The sequence below is a fragment of the Ictalurus furcatus genome, chromosome 26 (assembly GCF_023375685.1).
Source record: "Ictalurus furcatus strain D&B chromosome 26, Billie_1.0, whole genome shotgun sequence".
Taxonomy (NCBI): Eukaryota; Metazoa; Chordata; class Actinopteri; order Siluriformes; family Ictaluridae; genus Ictalurus; species Ictalurus furcatus.
Window position 1 is genome coordinate 13,088,780 of NC_071280.1, and position 20,427 is coordinate 13,109,206.

The 20,427-nt window shown below is 36.8% G+C and overlaps 2 protein-coding genes across 7 annotated transcripts; one reads left to right on the forward strand and one right to left on the reverse strand.

Moving 5' to 3' along the window:
• Positions 1-3,180: 3,180 nt before the first annotated feature.
• On the reverse strand, positions 3,181-7,922 carry trappc5 (trafficking protein particle complex subunit 5). 2 transcript variants are annotated; one of them, XM_053616108.1, is made up of 3 exons: positions 7,887-7,922; positions 5,631-5,902; positions 3,181-3,733 (listed from the first exon to the last, which is right to left on the reverse strand). In XM_053616108.1, exons 2-3 carry the CDS (start codon positions 5,898-5,900, stop codon positions 3,437-3,439), a joined length of 567 nt encoding a protein of 188 aa, XP_053472083.1. In that variant the 5' UTR covers positions 5,901-5,902; positions 7,887-7,922; the 3' UTR covers positions 3,181-3,436. The 2 variants fall into 2 exon arrangements, with proteins under 2 accessions (XP_053472083.1, XP_053472082.1); XM_053616107.1 differs by lacking the exon at positions 7,887-7,922 and adding an exon at positions 6,800-7,634.
• A 1,242-nt stretch (positions 7,923-9,164) lies between these two features.
• On the forward strand, positions 9,165-19,135 carry serhl (serine hydrolase like). Of its 5 annotated transcripts, none has more exons than XM_053615822.1 (13): positions 9,165-9,554; positions 9,759-9,817; positions 9,967-10,110; positions 12,108-12,221; positions 12,445-12,486; positions 13,910-13,929; positions 14,263-14,337; positions 14,903-15,012; positions 15,090-15,169; positions 15,615-15,649; positions 15,906-15,982; positions 17,774-17,855; positions 17,952-19,135. In XM_053615822.1, the coding sequence occupies exons 2-13, from the start codon at positions 9,760-9,762 to the stop codon at positions 18,096-18,098; spliced, it is 984 nt and encodes a 327-aa protein (XP_053471797.1). In that variant the 5' UTR covers positions 9,165-9,554; position 9,759; the 3' UTR covers positions 18,099-19,135. The 5 variants fall into 5 exon arrangements, with proteins under 5 accessions (XP_053471797.1, XP_053471799.1, XP_053471798.1 ...); XM_053615824.1 differs by having other exon boundaries at positions 9,165-9,422; XM_053615823.1 differs by having other exon boundaries at positions 9,165-9,389.
• The last annotated feature ends 1,292 nt before the right edge of the window (positions 19,136-20,427 follow it).

The following is a 20,427-nucleotide window of genomic DNA, read 5'->3' on the forward strand; positions in this document are numbered from 1 at the left end:
CCTTTTTGCCTAGAATTTCCAGAAATGTATTCTTGTCATTTTCTCAACAGATTTCTTGAGGAATTTCCCTGAGATGCTTTTTAAACAGCATTAAAGGAGTTTCCACCGATGCTGGACACTTATTGGCTGCTTTTCAGAATATTTTGCTCCGAGTTGTCCGTTTAAAAAAATATTTTTTTGTAAATAAAATGCTAGTTTTCTAATGAAAGAAATGAATATGTTGGCACGATTATATTTTTGTCTACAACACCGATTTCGAACATTTAATCATACACCTTCAGATCAAAAGCTTTTTAAGATCACATGAAACATTTCAGTCGAGTGTCCACAAACTTTTGACCGGTAGTGTATATAACTGAAATAATATATAATTTTATGATATCATTCTAAGTTTTCCATTGAATTTTTTGACTCACAAGTAATGTTTTTTGTTTTGTATTTTACAAAATGTTCCACTCACCTTTGTTGAATTATGTGTTATATGTTTAATACAATATGAAACGTAATTAAAATATTTTCAGTTAAAGACAAAGATTGAGTTTGAAGATTTATATTTTTAGTTACATCAAATAAAATGTATTTTTAATACTCAAGTAAAAACAGGTGTTCTTTAGCAAAAATTTCAGAGCAAAAGCAAAAAGCAAAGCAGTTTCAAAGTGAACACCTAAATGAAGCTCCAGTCACAGAAGTAACTTTTAACAATGAACATAAATAAAAACAAAACTTCTCATCTTAAATGTAACTAAAATATTCTGAAACATAATATGAAATTAAAATAACTCAGAAATTAAATATTTAAAACTCTTCGAACAGGCAGTTAAAACTGAGGTCCTGTTTGTCTTTGCACTCATCGAGAAACATTTCCATGGCTGTGTCTGACAGCACGTACTGTGGCAGTACGTACTGAATTTGATGCAGTATCTACTGCACGGCCTTTGAAACAGTACGTACTAATCAGTATGTGTGTGTGTGTAATTTAACCCCAGTTGTTAGTTTCCTAATGTCACTTTTTAAATTAAAACAAATAATAATGTAGTTATAGAGTGCGGTTTTGAGGGTCTACATATTTGTTGGGGTAAAATGACTCCATTACATGGACTCAAAATTTGTTGCCAACTTTTTTCAGGGGAAAGTTGCTACTGCATTCTCAAAGAATAGCTAGACTAAGCCGGGTGACGTCACAGGCTAATTTGCATGCTGCTGAATCTTGAAAATGTGTTAAATGAAGATTTTCTGAAGACATAACACAATAGATAAAAAAGCTACTTCTAAATAAATTGTTTCCACGCATTTCTTTACTTGCATGTGAGGGCTAATTGCTTAAAAATGTGAAATTGGACAAAATGTATTTATCATAAAACTTGCCTCAGGTGTTATCACTGTTTACAGGACTACCAGACAGATAAAATATAAAACTTTCTGGCTGTCTAACATGACATTAGGCAAATTTGGTGTCGCTATCCAAGGGGAGGCACAACTAAGCGATCATTGTATGGGTTTAGCTGCTAAAGTGCCATGAAGAGTACGTTAACTGTCCTTCTGCTCTGCTCATATCATGTTCATGTAACTTGGAGCTCATAGACAGTTACACACCTTGTTTTCCTGTTCAGCATGAGAACATGTTAGTGTTTCAGTTTCATCCACTTTACTGGTTAAAAAAAAAAGAAGGCATATATCCATTTTTCCCCTCACAAAACTGACTGTGAGCTAGCGTTTGGCAGAATTGAGAGCTGTCAGCCAATAAGACACGAGTATTTTCCTGTAAACCCTGTCTGATTGGTCTTGCCTCCGTTCACTGGATACAAACTTACAACACTGTTGTCTTCTTTTACTGATGTTCAGTTACGTAGTGACAAACAGCTCCAAGTAAAGAATTATTCGGGGCTAAAGAAAAAAATCTTCACGGCTACAGCCCCCAATGTCCAGTCCAGATTTCACCCCTGTGCACAAAGTGGGCTCCATAAACCCATGGTTGGCAAAGTTGGGAATGGAACAATTCGAGTGTCCTGCACAGAACCCAACCCATCCCAACTCAACCCACTGAACACCTTTGGGATGAACTAGAATGCTGACTGCACCCCTGACCTCACTAATGCTCTTGTGGCTGAATGATCACAAATCCCCACCGCCATGCTCCAAAATCTAGTGGAAATCCTTCCCAGAAGAGTGGACGTTATTATAACAGCAAACGGATACTAGATCTGGAATGGGATGTTCGATAAGCACATATGGGTGTGATGGGCAGGCGTGCACAAACTTTGAGCCATAGTGTTTATAATGATTCACACAATCACATTGTAGCCACTTTAATAAAAAACATAATGTCACAAAAGATAATCCTGTATACCTTGAACATTTAGCATCAGATGGTGCAAGATTGTATTTGCCTTAATTGCAGTACATAAGTTATATAATTTTCTTTGATGATTATTAAAGAATAAACAAGGATATTAAAAGTTCTCTTAATGAAATGGGTGCCAGATTTATTAACATAAATGAAAGGTAAAATAAATACAGTACATTTTCCCCTTTAATAAAAAACACATATAGCTTCAAGTATGGAATGTGTCATGGTGAAAGAAGAAGTGAAAGCTTGTGGTAACACAAGCACTGAGGAAATACTGCGGCATGCTACTTCTTATTCTAGCACCAAATGACCAGGTGTAAGAAAACCCCCCCACAAATACACAATGAATTGTAAGCGCATAGTGCACCTTTAAGGTGAAAAACTACATTAACTTTCCTTAGATTTATAAAGGCTAAAGACGATATGTAGTATATCCAGTCTTTGTCCAAACATTTACAGTTTACAGTACAATTACAGTAAAAATGAATCATTAGATCATGAAAATACTCAGTGTGAATTATACAGTGCCATTAAAATTTCTCATCGTAGCAAATGCATGTCACGAGGGAGTCAAGCTTGAGGCAGAGATATTGGTTAAGAAATGGTATAACCCACTGTAGGGGTGGTCAAAACTAACTTATATGTGCTATTCTGACATGTTAAGTGTTTGTAATTAAAATATTCATTATCTCTAATTTTTATGAACCCCTAAACTCTGTACTTTTTAACTTGAGGAGTTCAAACCCTCCTCCTATATATATATATATATATATATATATATATATATATATATATATATATATATATATATATATAAATATTTAAAAGTCCCATATTTGCACCCTAGTTTCCACCACTAAAAATGGAAATAATCCATTCCTCCTCCAAATAAATATAGATCTTTTGCTAACTAAAATTCAACACTGTAAATTGTGTTGTTACGTGACATGTGATCTGTTGTTAAACCTCTGCTATCACATCACTCCCTCAGTCACACTGCTGAACTTTCTCCCTGACCTCCAGTCGAACACTCAGCCTTATTGGAAATTCAGTATCAGTTAGGGGAAAAGGGCTAAAAACAGTGCTGTCTTATCTACCATCCAGAGTCTTGTCACGAGCAATGACCACTTCATCAAACTTAATCATCAGTGTGGTTCCTTTATGCCAGTGCACTGTGACTTTGGCTGGGAATCCACTGTGGGTCAAAATGGCCTCCACGATGCCGCCTGTGAAGGCCGCGCAGTTCAGAGTGCTGTTCTCCTTCGGCACAGAGATGTACGCGTTAATCAGCGGCTCTTTCTCAATGATGTAGTAGGTCTTGTCATCATCGTTGGCCTGCTCCAGTTTATCTGCTTCCTTCCCAAATAGGGCCTTCCATACATTTACCTAGATGGAGGAAAAAGGTCACAGAGGGGGTGGTAGAGAGAGAGAGAGAGAGAGAGAGAGAGAGAGAGAGAGAGAGAGAGATACAAGCATGGAATGAAAATAAAAGCCAAATATGGTTCATGCAGGATAATCTGTGCATCATTCGTTCTTTTCATATTCAATTAAGTGTGAAGAATGTGAAGAAACAAGTAACTTCCAGAAAAAAATTAAATGTTAAAATGAAACCTGACATTTGACCCATTTCCTAATTTCTTATTTTTAACTTGAGCATGAGATTGAAAGAATGGAAAACAATTTGTTTTGGTTTTTTTTGCTTTGGATTTGTAAATGAATAATAAAACAAGCCTTTATTTTTTTGGAGATTTTCTGATATTTGGTTCTTAATTGAATATGAAAAGAACGAATGACTCACAGATTCAGGATGTTCTGTTGTCTTGTTTTCATTATCTCCCTGGGACAAGCTCAGTGACACTACAACAGCGACCCACAGCTATGGTTTGTGAAGTCCAGTGTCAAGTACAGGTTGATGATTGTCCTACTTTAACTAGGCATCTACCAATATGAACTCTTCTAACTAGTAAAACACAACAGGGCATAGTGTTACAGGAAAATAATCAATAATGGGGTGGTGTGCACGTGGCAAGACATCAAACTGAGTCACTGTTTCCACCCCAGTGTGTTCCATAATAACCTACTTTATACTGTAGTCACACTACACATATTTTGTAAAGAAGAAGAGCTGCCTGAAGCATGTTTTTGTGCTGATATGGAAAAAAAGTGGCTCATGTGAGATATGGACAGTGCAACAATAACAACTCTGTTGCAGCTTTAATGTAGCAGTTTATCTCTATAAAAAGACAACAGCCCAGTGACTGTTCTGTTTGATTTGGTCCCAAACTGGTTCTTTGTGATAGGAATGCCAGAATCTTATATCTCTGAAACCTCCATATATTCACTCAATACCAAGGTTATTTCCCCACTCGTGCTCTACTCTTCAATTTGGTAGATCTTATTTGTCCCCCAAGCTGCAACCTGTTTGGTCAAGGGATGAAAAAATGTGTTTTCACGTCAATTTTTTTTTTTGGAAAGAACAACACTAAACGAAAAAAGCAGCTGGATGTAGCACTTTTTAAAAACTGCCACGTCTCATCGGATTTCATGTAAAATATCCACTGGTAGCTAGACCACAGTCTTTAAAGACAGCTTTTCTGAAACAGTAACAATATTTTGAACTATGAAGTGTCTATGATAACAACAGTATCCATGTTGAATATCATTATATACACTATATGGTCAAAGGTTTGTGGACACCTGACCATCACACTCATATGTGCTGTTGAACATCCCATTACAGATTCAGTCCTCCTTTACTGTAATAACATCCACTCTTCTGGGAAGCCTTTCCCACTAGATTTTGGAGCGTAGCTGTGGGGATTTGTGCTCATTAAGCCACAAGAACATTAATGAGGTCGGGCACTGATGTTGATTGAGGAGGTCTGGGGTACAGTCGGTGTTCCAGTTCATCCCAAATGTGTTCAATGGGACTGAGGTCAGGACTCTGTGCAGGACACACAAGTTCTTCTACTCCAACTTTGGCACATCATGTCTTCATGGAGCTCGCTTTGTACACAGGGGCGCTGTCATGGTGGAACAGGTTTGGGCTTCTTAGTCCCTGTGAAGGGAAAATGTAACGCTACAGAAAGACTTTCTACACAATTGTGTGCTTCCAGCTTTAGGGAAGGTCACAGGTCATGGCCATGATGGTCATGTGTCCACATACTTTTGGCCATATGTTGTATCATTTAACCGATTATCAGGACACACTTTACCAGATTTGGGAACGAAACTCATAAAATGCCATTATGCCTGAGCAGCCAGAGTTTATATGAAAACACACCTTGATAAACAGCAGGATATTCAGGACTTTGGTCTCCCTCTTGCCATTTTTCTCCCTCATCACAAGGACGTCCAGCAGGCTGGCCCCTACACCTTGGCCCATGTCGGCCAGCCGGCCCTGCAGCTCGGCCACGGAGTACACGCGGCTCTGGCAATACTGCACCATCTCCGAGAAGAGCAGCGCAAACGCACTCACGCTCACCTCCGTCTTGGCTCGGGTGAGCGGCCGCTCCAGGATGGCGGACTTGCCTTTGGTGAAGCGACTCTCCATTTCTGAAAATAATCAAATGGAGACTGTTGGATTCTATGTGAGTTATGTCCAAAATCACATACCACCATTCTACATGCCGAAATACTATACACGCACCATCCACTTTATTAGGAACACCTGTGCACCTGCACATTCATGCAGTCATCTAATCAGCCAATCACATAGCAGCACAATGCATACAATCATCCTGATACAGGTCAAGAGCAGGTAACATTCACATCAAACATCCGAATGGGGGAAAGCGTGATCTCTGTGACTCTGATAGTGCTATGTTTGTTGGTACCAGATGGGCTGGTTTGAGTATTTCATAAACTGCTGATCTCCTGGGATTTACACACAAACACACACATAACAGTCTCTAGAGATTACACAAGCATGCAGGGATGCTTTTCTGCTCACCACGGTTATAAAGAGTGATTATTTGAGTTACTATATCCTTCCTAGCAGCCTGAACCAATCTGCCCATTTTCCTCTGACCTCTCGTATCAACAAGTCGTTTCCACCCACAGAACTGACCCTGACTCGATGTTTTTTGTTTTTCGCACCATTCTGAGTAAACTTTAGAGACTGTTGCGTGTGAAAATCCCAGGAGATTATCCCAGCAGTTTCTGAAATCCTCAAACCTGCCCACCTGGCACAAGCAGCCATGCCAAAGTCACAGAGAGAACACTTTTTGTGAACATTACTTGAAGCGCTTGACCTGTATCTGCATGATCTTCTGCACTGTGCTGCTATCACATGATTGGCTGATTGGATAACTGCATAAAAGAACAGTTGTTTCTATAAAAGTGACCAGTGAGTGAACACACACACGCTTTTTTTGTTGTTGTTGTTGGCACAGCACTGTTGTGTTTTTAATACTGTGTACATTTACTGGACACTTTATTACATGCAACTACCTTGCTGATGTAATTATACAGGAACTGCAGCTCATCTTTTTCCATAAACAGGCTGTGACGTTGATCATCCTCTAGTCCAGTGGTTCTTAAACGGTGGGTCACAACTGACTAACCAACAATCATAGAGCAGCTCGCAGAAGTGTTCTTCTTCTTCTTTCTTTTGTTAGGTACGTTATTTCCAAATGAAAGTATGAAACCTTCTCTGGATAAGCACCAGGATCAGTTTTCTCATTATTATTATTTTTTCTATTACATGAACTCATTTTGTGTGTGTTGTTGTTTTTTTTTTTTTTTTACTGCACTACTCGTTTTGTAAAATATATTGAAAGTGTTATATCTAGCGATGAACCAATCTGACACTCCGTATTAGTATATTAGTATCAATACTAGTTCGAAATGCCGCATCAGTGTCAAATTAGATTAGATTGACCAATGACATGAGACAGATTTGGTCTTAATCTTACTTTTGACATGGTCTCTGGTATCCTGCAAATCAGATGCTTTCAGAGATTCACTCGCTAACTATGAGGACTTCAATATCGGGATTAGTATCAGGTATTGCATGATACTCAGAGCTCTGATATTGATATTGTACCAAAAATTGGTCAAGGCTGGTCATGACGTAAAACCAGGTAAGGATCACTACTCTGGTCTATTATCAGGGTCAGCTGATATACTGTACATACTAGTAAATAGTGTCTACAAACCTGCATACTACTCTACTACTTCAAACTGACTTTATACTATGTAGTATGGTAGTATGCATGCAGTATGACGTAGCCAGACTGTCAAAGAGGAAGTAATGAAAACCTTACAAGAAAACAGTGACATGTTGCTACCTAAAACATTAGTAAATTACATTTGACTGAATTACTGAATGGATGTTTTAACTGTCTGCTCGCTCTCTATGAGCGTCACTGCTACTAGCTTAGCTCCCATGGATACTCCTGGTTAACCACCGTGCCAAGTCATGTTACATTTCAACAGCTAATGCTCAAATAACCAAAGAGGAGATGAATTATTATTTGACGTGTTTACACGGGAACGTGTCCTTTATATCTGACACGTAAAGGGTTACAGTGCTTACCTGCTGGTTTAGCGCCTAACGATGTGAAGCCAGAATTTCAACACTCCGTAAACCAGAGCTAAGGGATAAAGACACATTTCAAAATAAAACCAGAGTATACACACACACACACACACACACACACACACACACACACATAAAAGAAATAAATAAATAAACAATAAATAAATAGTGTCTTTTAATTACAGCAAGAGCTGTTGATTAAGTATGGTCGTGTATTAGTAAAGTTTAGTATGCTATGTTCTCATACTATTGGATAGTACAAAATTTTGACATGCTACTTAGTATGGTAGTACATACTATTTGGTAGTGTTTATTATAATTTTTCAACATATTCCTTAGCACTGTAGTATATGGTATTTTACCATACCACTTAGTACAGTTTAGTATGGTAGTACATACTACTTAGTACAGTGTAGTATGGTAGTACATACTACTAAATACAGTTTAGTATGGTAGTACACACTATTTGGTAGTGATTATTATAATTTTACAACATATTTTTAGCACTGTAGTATATGGTATTTTAACATACTACTTAGTACAGTTTAGTATGGTAGTACATACTACTTAATACAGTTTAGTATGGTAGTACATACTACTTAGTACAGTGTAGTATGGTAGTACATACTACTTAATACAGTTTAGTATGGTAGTACATACTACTTAGTACAGTTTAGTATGGTAGTACATACTATTTGGGAGTGTTTATTATAATATTTCAACATATTCTTTAGCACTGTAGTATATGGTATTTTAACACTATTTAATACAGTTTAATATGGTAATACATACTGTGTAGTACAGTTTAGTATGGTAGTACATACTACTTAGTACAGTTTAGTAGGGTAGTACATACTATGTAGTACAGTTTAGTATGGTAGTACATTCTACTTAGTGCAGTTAAATATGTTAGTACATACTATTTGGTAGTGTTTATTATAATTTTTCAACATATTCTTTAGCACTGTAGTATATAGTATTTTAACATAGTATTTAACACAGTTTAATATGGTAATTCATACTGTGAAGTAAAGCTTAATATGGTAGTACATATTTGGTAGTGTTTATTATAATTTTTCAACATATTTTTAATGCTTTTTACCCTATGGTATTTTAACATACTACTTAATACAGTTTAGTAGGGTAATATATACTAATCAGTACTGTTTTTATGCTTTTTTAATATGTTCTTTAGTACTGTAGAGTATGGTATTTAAATATTTAGTATAGTTTAATATGATATTTAGTACGCTTTAGTTTGTTTTTTAAATACTATACAATACAGTTTACTGCAGTATTTTTTTTTTTTTTTTTTGGATATGATCTAGTAGGGTATTTAGTTCATTTTATATACTATACAATACAGTTTAGTTTAGCGTTTTAACTATTACTCAGCATTAAAATAAACCGGATGGCTTTTGCGTTACATTGTCCTGGTATTATTATTTCTGACTTCACTCAGCACGTGACGTCACGCTTGATAGTGGCGTGACTTTCCAGGTCTGATCTCCTCATTTCCCCATTTTTCACCTGGTTTGTTAGCTTTTACTCATTTATGTGTATTTCTGCACGGATCTCTCTCTCTCTCTCTGTCTCTCTGTGTTGCTGAATATTTCTGTCTGAGTCAGGACTAACCTCCAGTACAAATTTAATTGCACGTTGCAGGTGTGTAACTGTGGTTGGTTGTGTGTGTTTGTTTGTGTTTGTGTTGCTGAATGTTCCTGAATGTTCCTGAATGTTCCTGAATGTTCCTGTCTGTTCCTGTCTGAGTCGCTGAATGTTCCTGTCCGAGTCAGGAGTAACCTCCAGTACAAGTTTAATTGCACGTTGCAGGTGTGTAACTGTGGTAGTGTGTGTGTGTGTTTAAAGGATGATTCAGACCCTGAAAAGTGTCAGACATTTGGCCATGGCAACGATGAAACAAAGAGGTGAGAGAAATCATGTCAAATCATAAAAACTATACATTCTTCCTCTTTCTTTAAGGTTGACCTTACATGAAACACACTCCAGGAAATAAGCACCCAGATTGAATATGTGTTGCAGTATGAAGTGTAACTGCAGTGTTTTGCATTGACAGTGACTGAGTTCAGGATGTCAGTGCCCTGGGGGGAGATGAGAGGCCAAGCATGGGGTCCTAATCACGGGCGTCCTGTGCTCTGCCTGCACGGCTGGTCCGACAACAGTGGCTCCTTTAAGACTCTCATCCCGCTGCTACCTGCTGGTACAGTGACTTCATACGTTACCATCAAATAATCACATTTCCATTTAATTGTTATGACACAGGATAGGCCATTCATCAGATAACTGCACGATGCATACATTCCCCTCCGAAACGATTGGAATGGCAAGGCCAGTTCTTTTGTTTTTGCTGCACATCAAAGACATTTGGGTTTGTGCCCAAAAGATGGATATGAGATGAGAGTTTGGGATTTCAGTTTTTATTTCCTAAACAACATATAAAAAGTTTAGGATTGTTGTTCTATCAGACCACCCAAATTTTAGGTGAGCAAAAGTATAAGAACAGATCAGGCTTGAAGAAAATTAAAGTAAACAACACTTAATATTTGGTTGCATATCAATTGCTTGCAATAACTGCATCAATCCTGCGACTCACTGATATCACCAAAATGTTGGTTTCAGTTTATTATTCATGTTTATTTATTTTGGTGGGGGGTGGTGAAATGCTGCTCAGTTAAGTCTGGTGATTGACTTGGGCAGTCTAAAACCTTCCACTTTTTCCCCTCTGATGAAGTCCTTTGTTGCGTTGGCATTGTGTTTTGGATCGTTGTCTTGCTGCATGATGAATTCCTCCTGGTTAATTTGGATGCATTTCTCTGTAAATTGGCAGACAAAATGTTCCTGTAAACTTCTGAATTCATTCTGCTGCTGCCATCATGAGTTACCTCATCTATACAGATTAGTGAGCCAGAAGCAGCCATGCAAGCCCAAGCCGTAACATGACCTCCACCATGATGAGCTTGTATGTTTTGGATCATGAGCAGATCCTTTCTTTCTCCATCACTTTGGTAGAGGTTAATCTTGGTTCCAGAACTTTTGTGTTCATCTCTGTATTTCTTTGAAAATTCCAATCTGGCTTTCCCGATTCTTAATGCTGGTGATTGGTTTGCATCTTGTGGTATGGCCTCTATATTTCTGCTCTCAAAGTCTTTTTCAGAAATGGATTGTCATACCTTCACCCCTGCTCTGTGGAGGTTGTTGGTGATGTCACTGACTCTTGTTTTTGGCTTTTTCTTCACAGCTCTCACAAAGCTTATGTCATCAGTTGTTGTTTTCCTTGGCCGACCCATTCGGTGTCTGTTGCTCAGTACACCGGTGGTTTCTTTCTTTTACAGGACCAATTCCTGAAATTCCAAATTGTTGTATTGGTTATGCCCAATGTTTGTGCAGTGCCTCTGATTGATTTTTTCCCCTCTTTTCTCAGCTTCAAAATGGCTTGCGTTTCTCCCATAGACAGCTCTCTGATCTTCATGTTGGCCTATCCTTTTTAACAACAAATGCAGTCTTCACAGGTGAAACTGACGTTCAGCGCTATTTATTATTTAAATAATCAATCTAACCGGTCACACCTGAATAACAAGAAACACCTGTCAGTCACATGTTTGCTCACCTATAAATTGTTTGGTGCGATACAAAATGTGCCATGTTCTATGTCACTGAACACATCTACTACCAGGAAATAAAAGCTGACATGCTAAACTCATCTTCATTCATATTCATTTTTGAAATCAAACCCAAATGTGTTCAGTCTACAGCAAAAACAAGCAAATTGGCCTTGCTGTTCCAATAGTTTCAGAGGGGACTGTATATATGTAGTTCCTTCTCTATTTATCTGTCTGGCTTTGTCTCTTTCTGTCTGTCGGTGTGTCTGTCATTTTCAATCTATCAACCTGTCTATCTGCCTGTATGTATATATGTTTCTGTCTGTCTGTGTAAGTGCTTGTCTGTCTGTTTGTCTATACGTTTGTCTTTTTTCCTGTTTCTGTCCATCTGTTGGCCTGTCTGTCGTTCTGTCTGTCTCTATCTGTGTAGCTTGTTGTGTTCTGTTTATCTGTCTTTACCTGTCTGTTTGTCTGTCTGTCTGTCTGTCTGTCTACACCTCTGTTGGTCAGTTTCTGTCTGTCTATCTATCTGTTGGCCTATCATTCTAGTGTCTGTGCCTGTCTGGCTGTCTAAATTTCTCTGTCTCTCTCTCTCTAGATTGGAGGTGTGTGGCTGTAGATTTGCCTGGCCATGGTTTCTCCTCTCACAGACCTGCAGGAGTTTTCTACACATTTCCTGCATATATCGCAGACATACGGCGCGTCATTGAAGGTTTGAGTTTATTCTGTTTGCTTCATTAATGAATAGATCTGAGATTTTTCCATAACGTGTATGCAGACTTTTGTTTTGTTTTTCTCCTATTGTTAGTTCAGGATACGACATGGGCTGTACATACAACTGAAGATATAGGAGTTTTATTGTTTATATTAAAAGCATTTATAGTTGTCTGCTTGTCTGAACTGATGGTTTGTGTATGTTGTGTTTCTGTGTGCAGCTCTACAGTGGAAACGCTTCTCCATCATTGGCCACAGTATGGGTGAGCTGGAGTTTATGCTCCTTCTTACATCACTCTCTCACTCGTAATGCACTATTACTGTAATATATTACCCTCATTTCTATTTGCTGCTATTTTATGCATAGATGTCACTAGGAATATAGTTAGATCAAATGATTGACCACTATTTTGTATATTCCTCCATTAGGGCCAGTTTGACAAAAATATCACATCATATATAATACTTTTAGGATGCACAATATTTATCAAGATAAATAGATTTGCTAACAAACTGCCAACAAAACAGTAGTCTTGCATATAAAAAAAAAGTGAAACACTGAGCTAGTTTATACGTATTATACGTTATAAATGAAATTTAGTATTACATTACTAATACTATTAATACTATTACTCTTTTTTTACTAATTTCAAGCTTTACATTTCCTTACTTCTTTCTGGAAATAAATGCTTAAAACTGTATAAAATTATCTGCCAATAGAACAAGACTGAATGTAGTAAAAGAATGTCAAGAGATTGGTTTAATAATCTTATATTTGGTTTCTTGTAATCTTATAATAGGAAATATTAGATCAGTCTGACTCTATTCAAGATATTATAACTTGGTAAGATGTCATTTTTAGCAGGGTATACTTAATCATACAAATTGCAACATTAAATCAGCTTTCATATCTAGTGACATATTGCGATAAAATGATCAGTGTTACATTATCAGTATATCGTAACATTAACATACGCTATCCTAACCTCCTATATAAAGTCCATCCCACATTATGTTTAGTCACAAATTGCTCATTTCAAAGATTTGTTGTGTCTTTAGTCTTCAGAGCAGATCGAGTCCTTTATAGATTTCTGCAATGCAAATATTTTTTGCACAGTTGTATTGCATTAAATTCAGGTAATGGTTAGAAAGGGTCAGGAAGGTGAATGTCTGAGGTGAATATCTGCCTACCTGTTGCAGAGAGCCACTACATTTTCTTCTTCAAGGTAGAGTTTGAACATGCTGTCATCAGTTTATAAATGATCTTTAACTCACTTTCCTGTTTGATGGACAGGCAAACCTCTGTTTCTCAGTGTTTCAATTAGATGTCACAATGCTCTGCTGGTACAACTGGCACTGATGTGAAATTCTGATGTTCGAGAGACTTGTTTGAATAGGATTTATTACGTGAAGCTCCCCTTTTGCACAATTTATCCTGCACTCTGCAGTGACTCACTGAAATATTCTGCCTGATCGTTGTTATCTGTGAGAAGTGTCTATTTAGGTGATAGGTTGTTGTCATTATGATCATGACCCCACACATATTCTTACTGTGAGTTTAATGAGTAATAGATGTATCTCTGTGTGTGGCTGAGTTTTGCTTTGTGTGACCTTTTACACTAGTTCAATCGCTATATTTTTGATCTGCCTACTGATCTCACAGAACTTTCTTTGTTCAATCTACAGGTGGAAATATAGGTGGAATGGTAAGGCTTTAATATTACTACTACTAATAATAAAATGATAATAAACATTTTATTTATTCATTTATTTATTTATTTACTTATTTAATAACCTTTCATATGTTTAAAATGCAGCTACAACCCACCACAACCCAAAAAAAAAAAAGTAAACACACAATTAATAAAAGGAAGGAGAAAGGTCAACTAAAAACAAAAGCGAATGAAGAATTATTTAAAATAATATAAATATGATTACATTATCTAGAATTTAAAAAAATAAGTTTTATGATGTGCAGATGATATGTACTTTGTATGGCATGTATACGGTTAATTAACAGATTTTTTTTCTTCCTCCAGTTCTGTGCGTTGTATCCAGACATGGTGGATGCATTAGTGCTCATGGACTCCTATGGATATCTTCCAGTAGATGTGGTACAAACACAAAACACCAGATGAAACAAACAAATGGAACAATCAATCCGTACAGGATTTTGCAGAGTTATTATTTTGTTGTGATTGTTGTGGCCGATGTGCAAGGAAATTTGCGGTGTTTTTATAAAAAAAAAAAAAAGGTTTTTTGTGTGGAAAAATACTTGTATTGGTGAAATTTGCAGTTGCATGAAATTGTTTTGCACAGTCTTTGACAGTGATGTTTATTGGTAAATTAGATCTTTTTAGCTGTACTCGTGTTCAACGCACGTGAATCAAAGAGTGCTTTGACTGAATGTGCGTTGTGATGAAAATCTGCGGTAATTTTGAAAAATTGCAAGCTCCTTTGAATATTGCGGCGTTTGCTGCAATTAATACTTTCTCCGATCGCAAAATTGCGAAATCTTGGAGGGACTGAACAATTAAAGTCTTTTTAATTACATTAAGCAGTACGTATAAATATTGTGTCCTCTGCTTGGTTTAATGCAATAGTGAAAGCCAGAAGCTTGTTTTATTTAGTTGGTTAATTAATTATTGGTAATTTATTCTGCCCAATTTTTCCTCACAGAAAAGAATGAGCAGGATCATGAAAAGAGGGATTGAGGAAATGATAGAATATGAGAAAAAGCTGCCTGAGAGAAAAGAAAGGATCTACACCTATGAGAACGCCAAAGAGAGGTAAAGTATCCCAGAGAGGTATCTCTTCTTCTAGGTAAAAAAATATGTTCATCTCATGGCTCTGCTTCTTTTTCTAGGCTGAAGACAGCGAATGAGTTTCTCTCAGATGAGTCAGTAGAGATTCTTCTAGAACGAGGAGTCCAGAAGGTGGATGGAGGTTAGATGTTGGTGATGATTTGACTCCCAGGGAACAAATATTAATAATTGGTAGGAAGATGATGCAAAGAAGGGGTTTGTAGGTAAGCATAGTTTGCAGAGCCTTGCAGGAACCTTGTGTGAAGATCCAGAGGTGTGATTGAAAAAATGGAAGACAATGAAAGACAAATTTTAATGTATGCTGTCACAAATTATTGCTAAAATTCTTCCTTCTCATATCCAATACTTTGTTGCATCTGGATATTCTCTGTGTTACAGCCAAACATGAGACATTACTTCCTATACATTTATCATGCACATTATATAGTGCCCTTTGGTGTGTTAAATCACAGAAATAAAATCTATCAATAGTCATGACAATATTGTCAATATTTGGATGGATGGAGGTAAATAGTGACGTATTTCATTTCATCTACTCCATTTCTCCATGTTTTTCTCTCTTGAAGGGGTGGTGTTCACCAGAGACATCAGACTCAACCTGGTGAGTCACTATTTTAATTTTTATTTTTAGTAACATTCCTCTGTTTAAAACGTCAGGCTCGCTGTAGCAATATGAAGCAAGGGTTGTAACATTAATCGGGGATAAGACACACAGATTTGTCATTTTGATGCAAATGTATTCAAAATATATAAAAAATCTATGTAGAATGCCAAAATAATAAACACATCTATATTGCTAATTGAGATTTTGCACTGTAATAAAATACCATTCGTATTCAGTATTTGGTTTATTTCAGACGAACATTTTTCGGAACTCGTTGGAGCAGTGTCTAGAGTTCCAGTCACAGATAAACGCTAAAGTGCTAATGCTGCGGTGAGTCACAAATCCTAATTACTGCACTAAAAACACTACTTTACTTGACTGCACTGTATTTTAACTCCATCTTGCATAACAACAACAACAACAACTTCAAATAGTTGCAGTGTCATTTAATGTATTTTTAGAAATACCTTTAAGCAGCTTGGGTGGCAGTAACTCGGGCATTAGTGGTGGCATAAATGGGAGAGAATCCTCACTGCAAACCCAAAATTCCAGAGGATGGAATCTTATAACCCTTAACCCATCAGATGCTGTACAACACAGAACAACACCACGTCTCCACCAGCTGGACTTGTGGTTCTGCAGCGAGGGGTACTTGATAAATGTGGCTTTCAATGAATCAAAACATACAATTTATTTGGAAAAAGATAGCCTTTTTTTTTTTTTTTTAAGTTTAGGGTGTCCCATGAGTCACCATACATAGGGGACTATGTTTGCCAGCACAACAGCGGTTCTACCTTCATCAGTGGGCACTGTGTGTGTATGTATGTATGTATGCGTGTGTGTGTGTGTGTGTGTGTGTGTATGTGTATATATATATATATATATATATATATATATATATATATATATATATATATATATATATATATATATATTTGTGTGTGTGTGTGTGTGTGTGTGTGTGTGTATGTATTAAACATACATTAAATATATAATATGATTAAATATATATTATTTATAATGTTATAAATATAATATATATTTATTTTTATTTTTTTTCCACACAGTGCCCTCCACTAATATTGGCACCCTTGGTAAATATGAGCAAAGAAGGCTGTGAAAAATTGTCTTTGTTGTTCAACCTTTTGATCTTTTTGTTGAAAAAATTCACAAAAATAATCTGCTCTCATGGATATCAAACAATTGCAACCACAAAACCGGTTTATCCAAAAGAAAAAAAATCTTTGTTAAATATAGGTGTCCAACAATTATTGGCACCCCTATGAATTCATATACTTCAAATATATTTTTCTCATATTTCCATTGATAGTTTAAAAAATTTTTGTACACCTGGGTGACTAGGAACCGGAAATTGTTCAACCATGACTTCCTGTTTCGCAAGGGTATAAATATGAGGGAACACATAGGCCAAATTCCCTTAGTCATTTATAACAATGGGTAAGACCAAGGAATATAGCTGTGATGTGCAGCAAAAGGTTGTTGAGCTTCACAAAATGGGAAGTGGCTATAAGAAAATAGCACCACCATTGAAAATGCACATTTCCACCAGTCAATTGGAAATGTTATTAATCAACCTGGAAGTAGATGTGTGTCTGTGTCTCTGTGTGCCGGTGGCCAAGAGCGTGAAAATGGCCTTTATTGGCCGATACACTGGTGCATCTCCACATTTATAGGGAGAAAAAAACAAAGCGAAGCAGACAGTGATAAAGAAAGCAGATAAATATACTTTGTAGGTAAGAATCAGATCAGTGGCTCATCCAGACTTATTTTTTGATGTTACTGAGGATGGAGTTAAACATGGGATTAAAAGATATTGCATACTTCAACCATCATTAAGGCAAAGAATTTATCATCATTAAGCCATAAGGAGTTTCTGCACCACACTGCACTCTCAGTTAATCAGCGATTTCGCTAGTCATATACTTTTTTCAATTACTCGTAAAATTTGTGGTCATACAACCCCTAATATCCAGCTTGAATCCCTAAACCACTAGCAGAAAAACATTGTGTTGACTGCACTAACATGAGCATTATCACCTAGTTCTTGATCATTAAACTGTGATGCATTCAGCATATTTTTAATTCCTGGGTTGAATTCAGGGCGAGTGAGGGTTTGCAGAAGACCTTACCCCAACCTGAGGAGATAGCAGTTCCCTTACTAAAGGGCTGGTCAGAACGAAAAGTGAGTGCCTACATCATTTCACTCATGCACTCCACTCATACATATAGACACACTCCCTCAGCATCATTTCTCCCTTTCTCTCACTTTCTTCTTCAGAGCACCATTGTGACAGTGGAAGGAGATCATCATGTGCATTTGAACAACCCTGAGCGTGTAGCACCTATCATCACTGACTTCCTGCTGTCCCAGACGTCTCAACACATTGCCAATGCATCTGACTTTAATCAGACTCCTAAATTATAAATTCCGCCTTCCATGCATGTACTTGTATGGACTTTTTTTTATTTTCAGAGCTGCACATACTACCCATAGCTGGGTTTTAGTACAAGTAACTGAGAGATGAGAGTGTTAGTCAAGGTGGGACAGGGTGGTGGTTATAAGCTAATGTATAAGGGTATACTCAGTAATTTTTGGTTTTTACTGAAGCTACGGTTTTGAAAGTCAAGCTCCAAACAGGCCTCATTTCAGTGACCCCCCCCCCCCCCCAGTGTATGAGGAGGAGTTTTCTGAATTGCCAGACAGCATGATTGACAGGAAGGTAGAGATGCCCCCTTTTCCTGATTGGTTGGATATTGATGGTTCATTTCATTTGTCATTTCACCCCTTTCTAGCCTGGGATATGCACCGAGGTATTTTATCAAGGAGAAATTCTCAAAATATGTGTGACAGCCTGGGAATACATTTCACATGGTGCTACATATATTTCTTTTATAAAAAAAAACAAACTACATGTAGTTCTGAAAACTGAACTGAAATATGCTTACCTTCTGTACATACATCAACCACAAGTAAAGTTCTAGCATTTGCAAACCTGATTACCTCCAAAAGTGAAAAAAACAGAAAACTGCATTGAAAGATTTTGTTAAAGATTCCCTTGAAAGTGGTGCAGAAGCATCACAGACATCTTGACAGCAGATTTTGATATCTGATTACAAACTGAAAGGATTAGGTTTATGGCCATTTCTCTAAAGCACATAGCTAACCCTAACCCCTCTCTCTGTGTGTTAGTCCTAATAACGAAAGTGTGTCTTTGGTGCTAACACTTATAGAAAAGAAACAAATCACAAATCAAACCATTTGCACAATAATGAATCACATATCTCACTGAGTCATTGGTTATATTTACATATCAGATTGCTGATCATATATTGTCTTTTTCTTGATGAACAAAACTAGCTTTATGGTCATTTTTATTAATTTATAACATGTTTTATTCATAGTCTTTGTTATAATCTGACTATGAAATATTTTTGATGTGTTAAATAAAAAAGAAACCCTGCTATGTGTGGTTTTGTGTGTGTGTTTCACCACGCCATAATCCGAGTGTATCTGTTTTACCATGTCTGAGCTGCCCTTTTATGTCAAACCATCTATAGTCGTTGGCATATATGTAAAGACGTGAACATGCATTTTCTACAGCACTAGTGTAAACTAACTGACTGCTAAACATTTCTGTGTTAAAATATTGTATGTAACTCACCTAAAAAAAGGTGTTGAGCTGCTGCCTAGAACTGTAATTTAAGGTCAGAGCTACAGCATGGATTTGAGATGTGAATGATTCATTAACCTCTGTCTGTTTTGTTTTTTTTTTTAGCAGTACTATTAGACTAAGCTAGCTAGTATCAATCTCAACTGCATATCCTTGCATAAAACATATTTTGACCAGAAAGGTCTCCAAAGTCCATAAAGATTTTATACTGATACTTTAGATTCGGAGGGACTGTGTCTCTAGTAAAATGCATTAAATTAAGCATCCATGACTGCAAACCAACTAGAACATTTTGGGGAAAATGGTTTGGAAACTTTAACATTCATTTACATCAACAATTTTAGTCTCAACTCAGACACCAGTGACATCAGTATCTGATCTCTTTTGTACACTTTTCTGTCCACAAGCTTCAGGATCCAAAAGGTGCAATTCAGAGGGGAAAAATAAACATTTTGAAACACATGACAAAATATAGTCACAATACAGTTACTGGACTGAAAAAAGTTCATCGAATCCCAACTTTAAAAGATTTTTTTTGTAGTAAATCAATAAGTGGCAAAGGATAATATCGTGTGTTTGATGACAGACAAGAAGTTCAAATTGCATTGTTCTGTTAACGTAGATGGTTCTCTGCCATGTTTTTTTTTTTACTAAATGCACCAGACTCTCTAGCTAAAATAACTTAATATAAGTCATAGCCATTACACAGATTGTCTCTACAATCTTCTTTTGGTTTTACCAACACATCTTTAGATGGTTTTACCAAGATTACCATCTTGGTAATCACAATGTTAGTTGTTTGTGTGTGAGTAGTAGTTTAATCTGGAGTCTTGAAAGGCAGCTTGTGTAAGAAAAGGGGACTATTTTGAGAGGCAGTTTAGATGCAGAGTGGGTGTGTTTGCAAATGAAAAACCCACCATGCACAATTATGCACCTTGCAACTCACTAATAATGACTGGTCATGCCTAACAACTACATCCCATAATAGCATCACTCTGTTTCAGCTACTGCAGAGAGTGAAGGAGGGAGAGAAAGCAGGTCAGAATGATGAAAAATCCCTTATATAAGACTCTATCACTCACC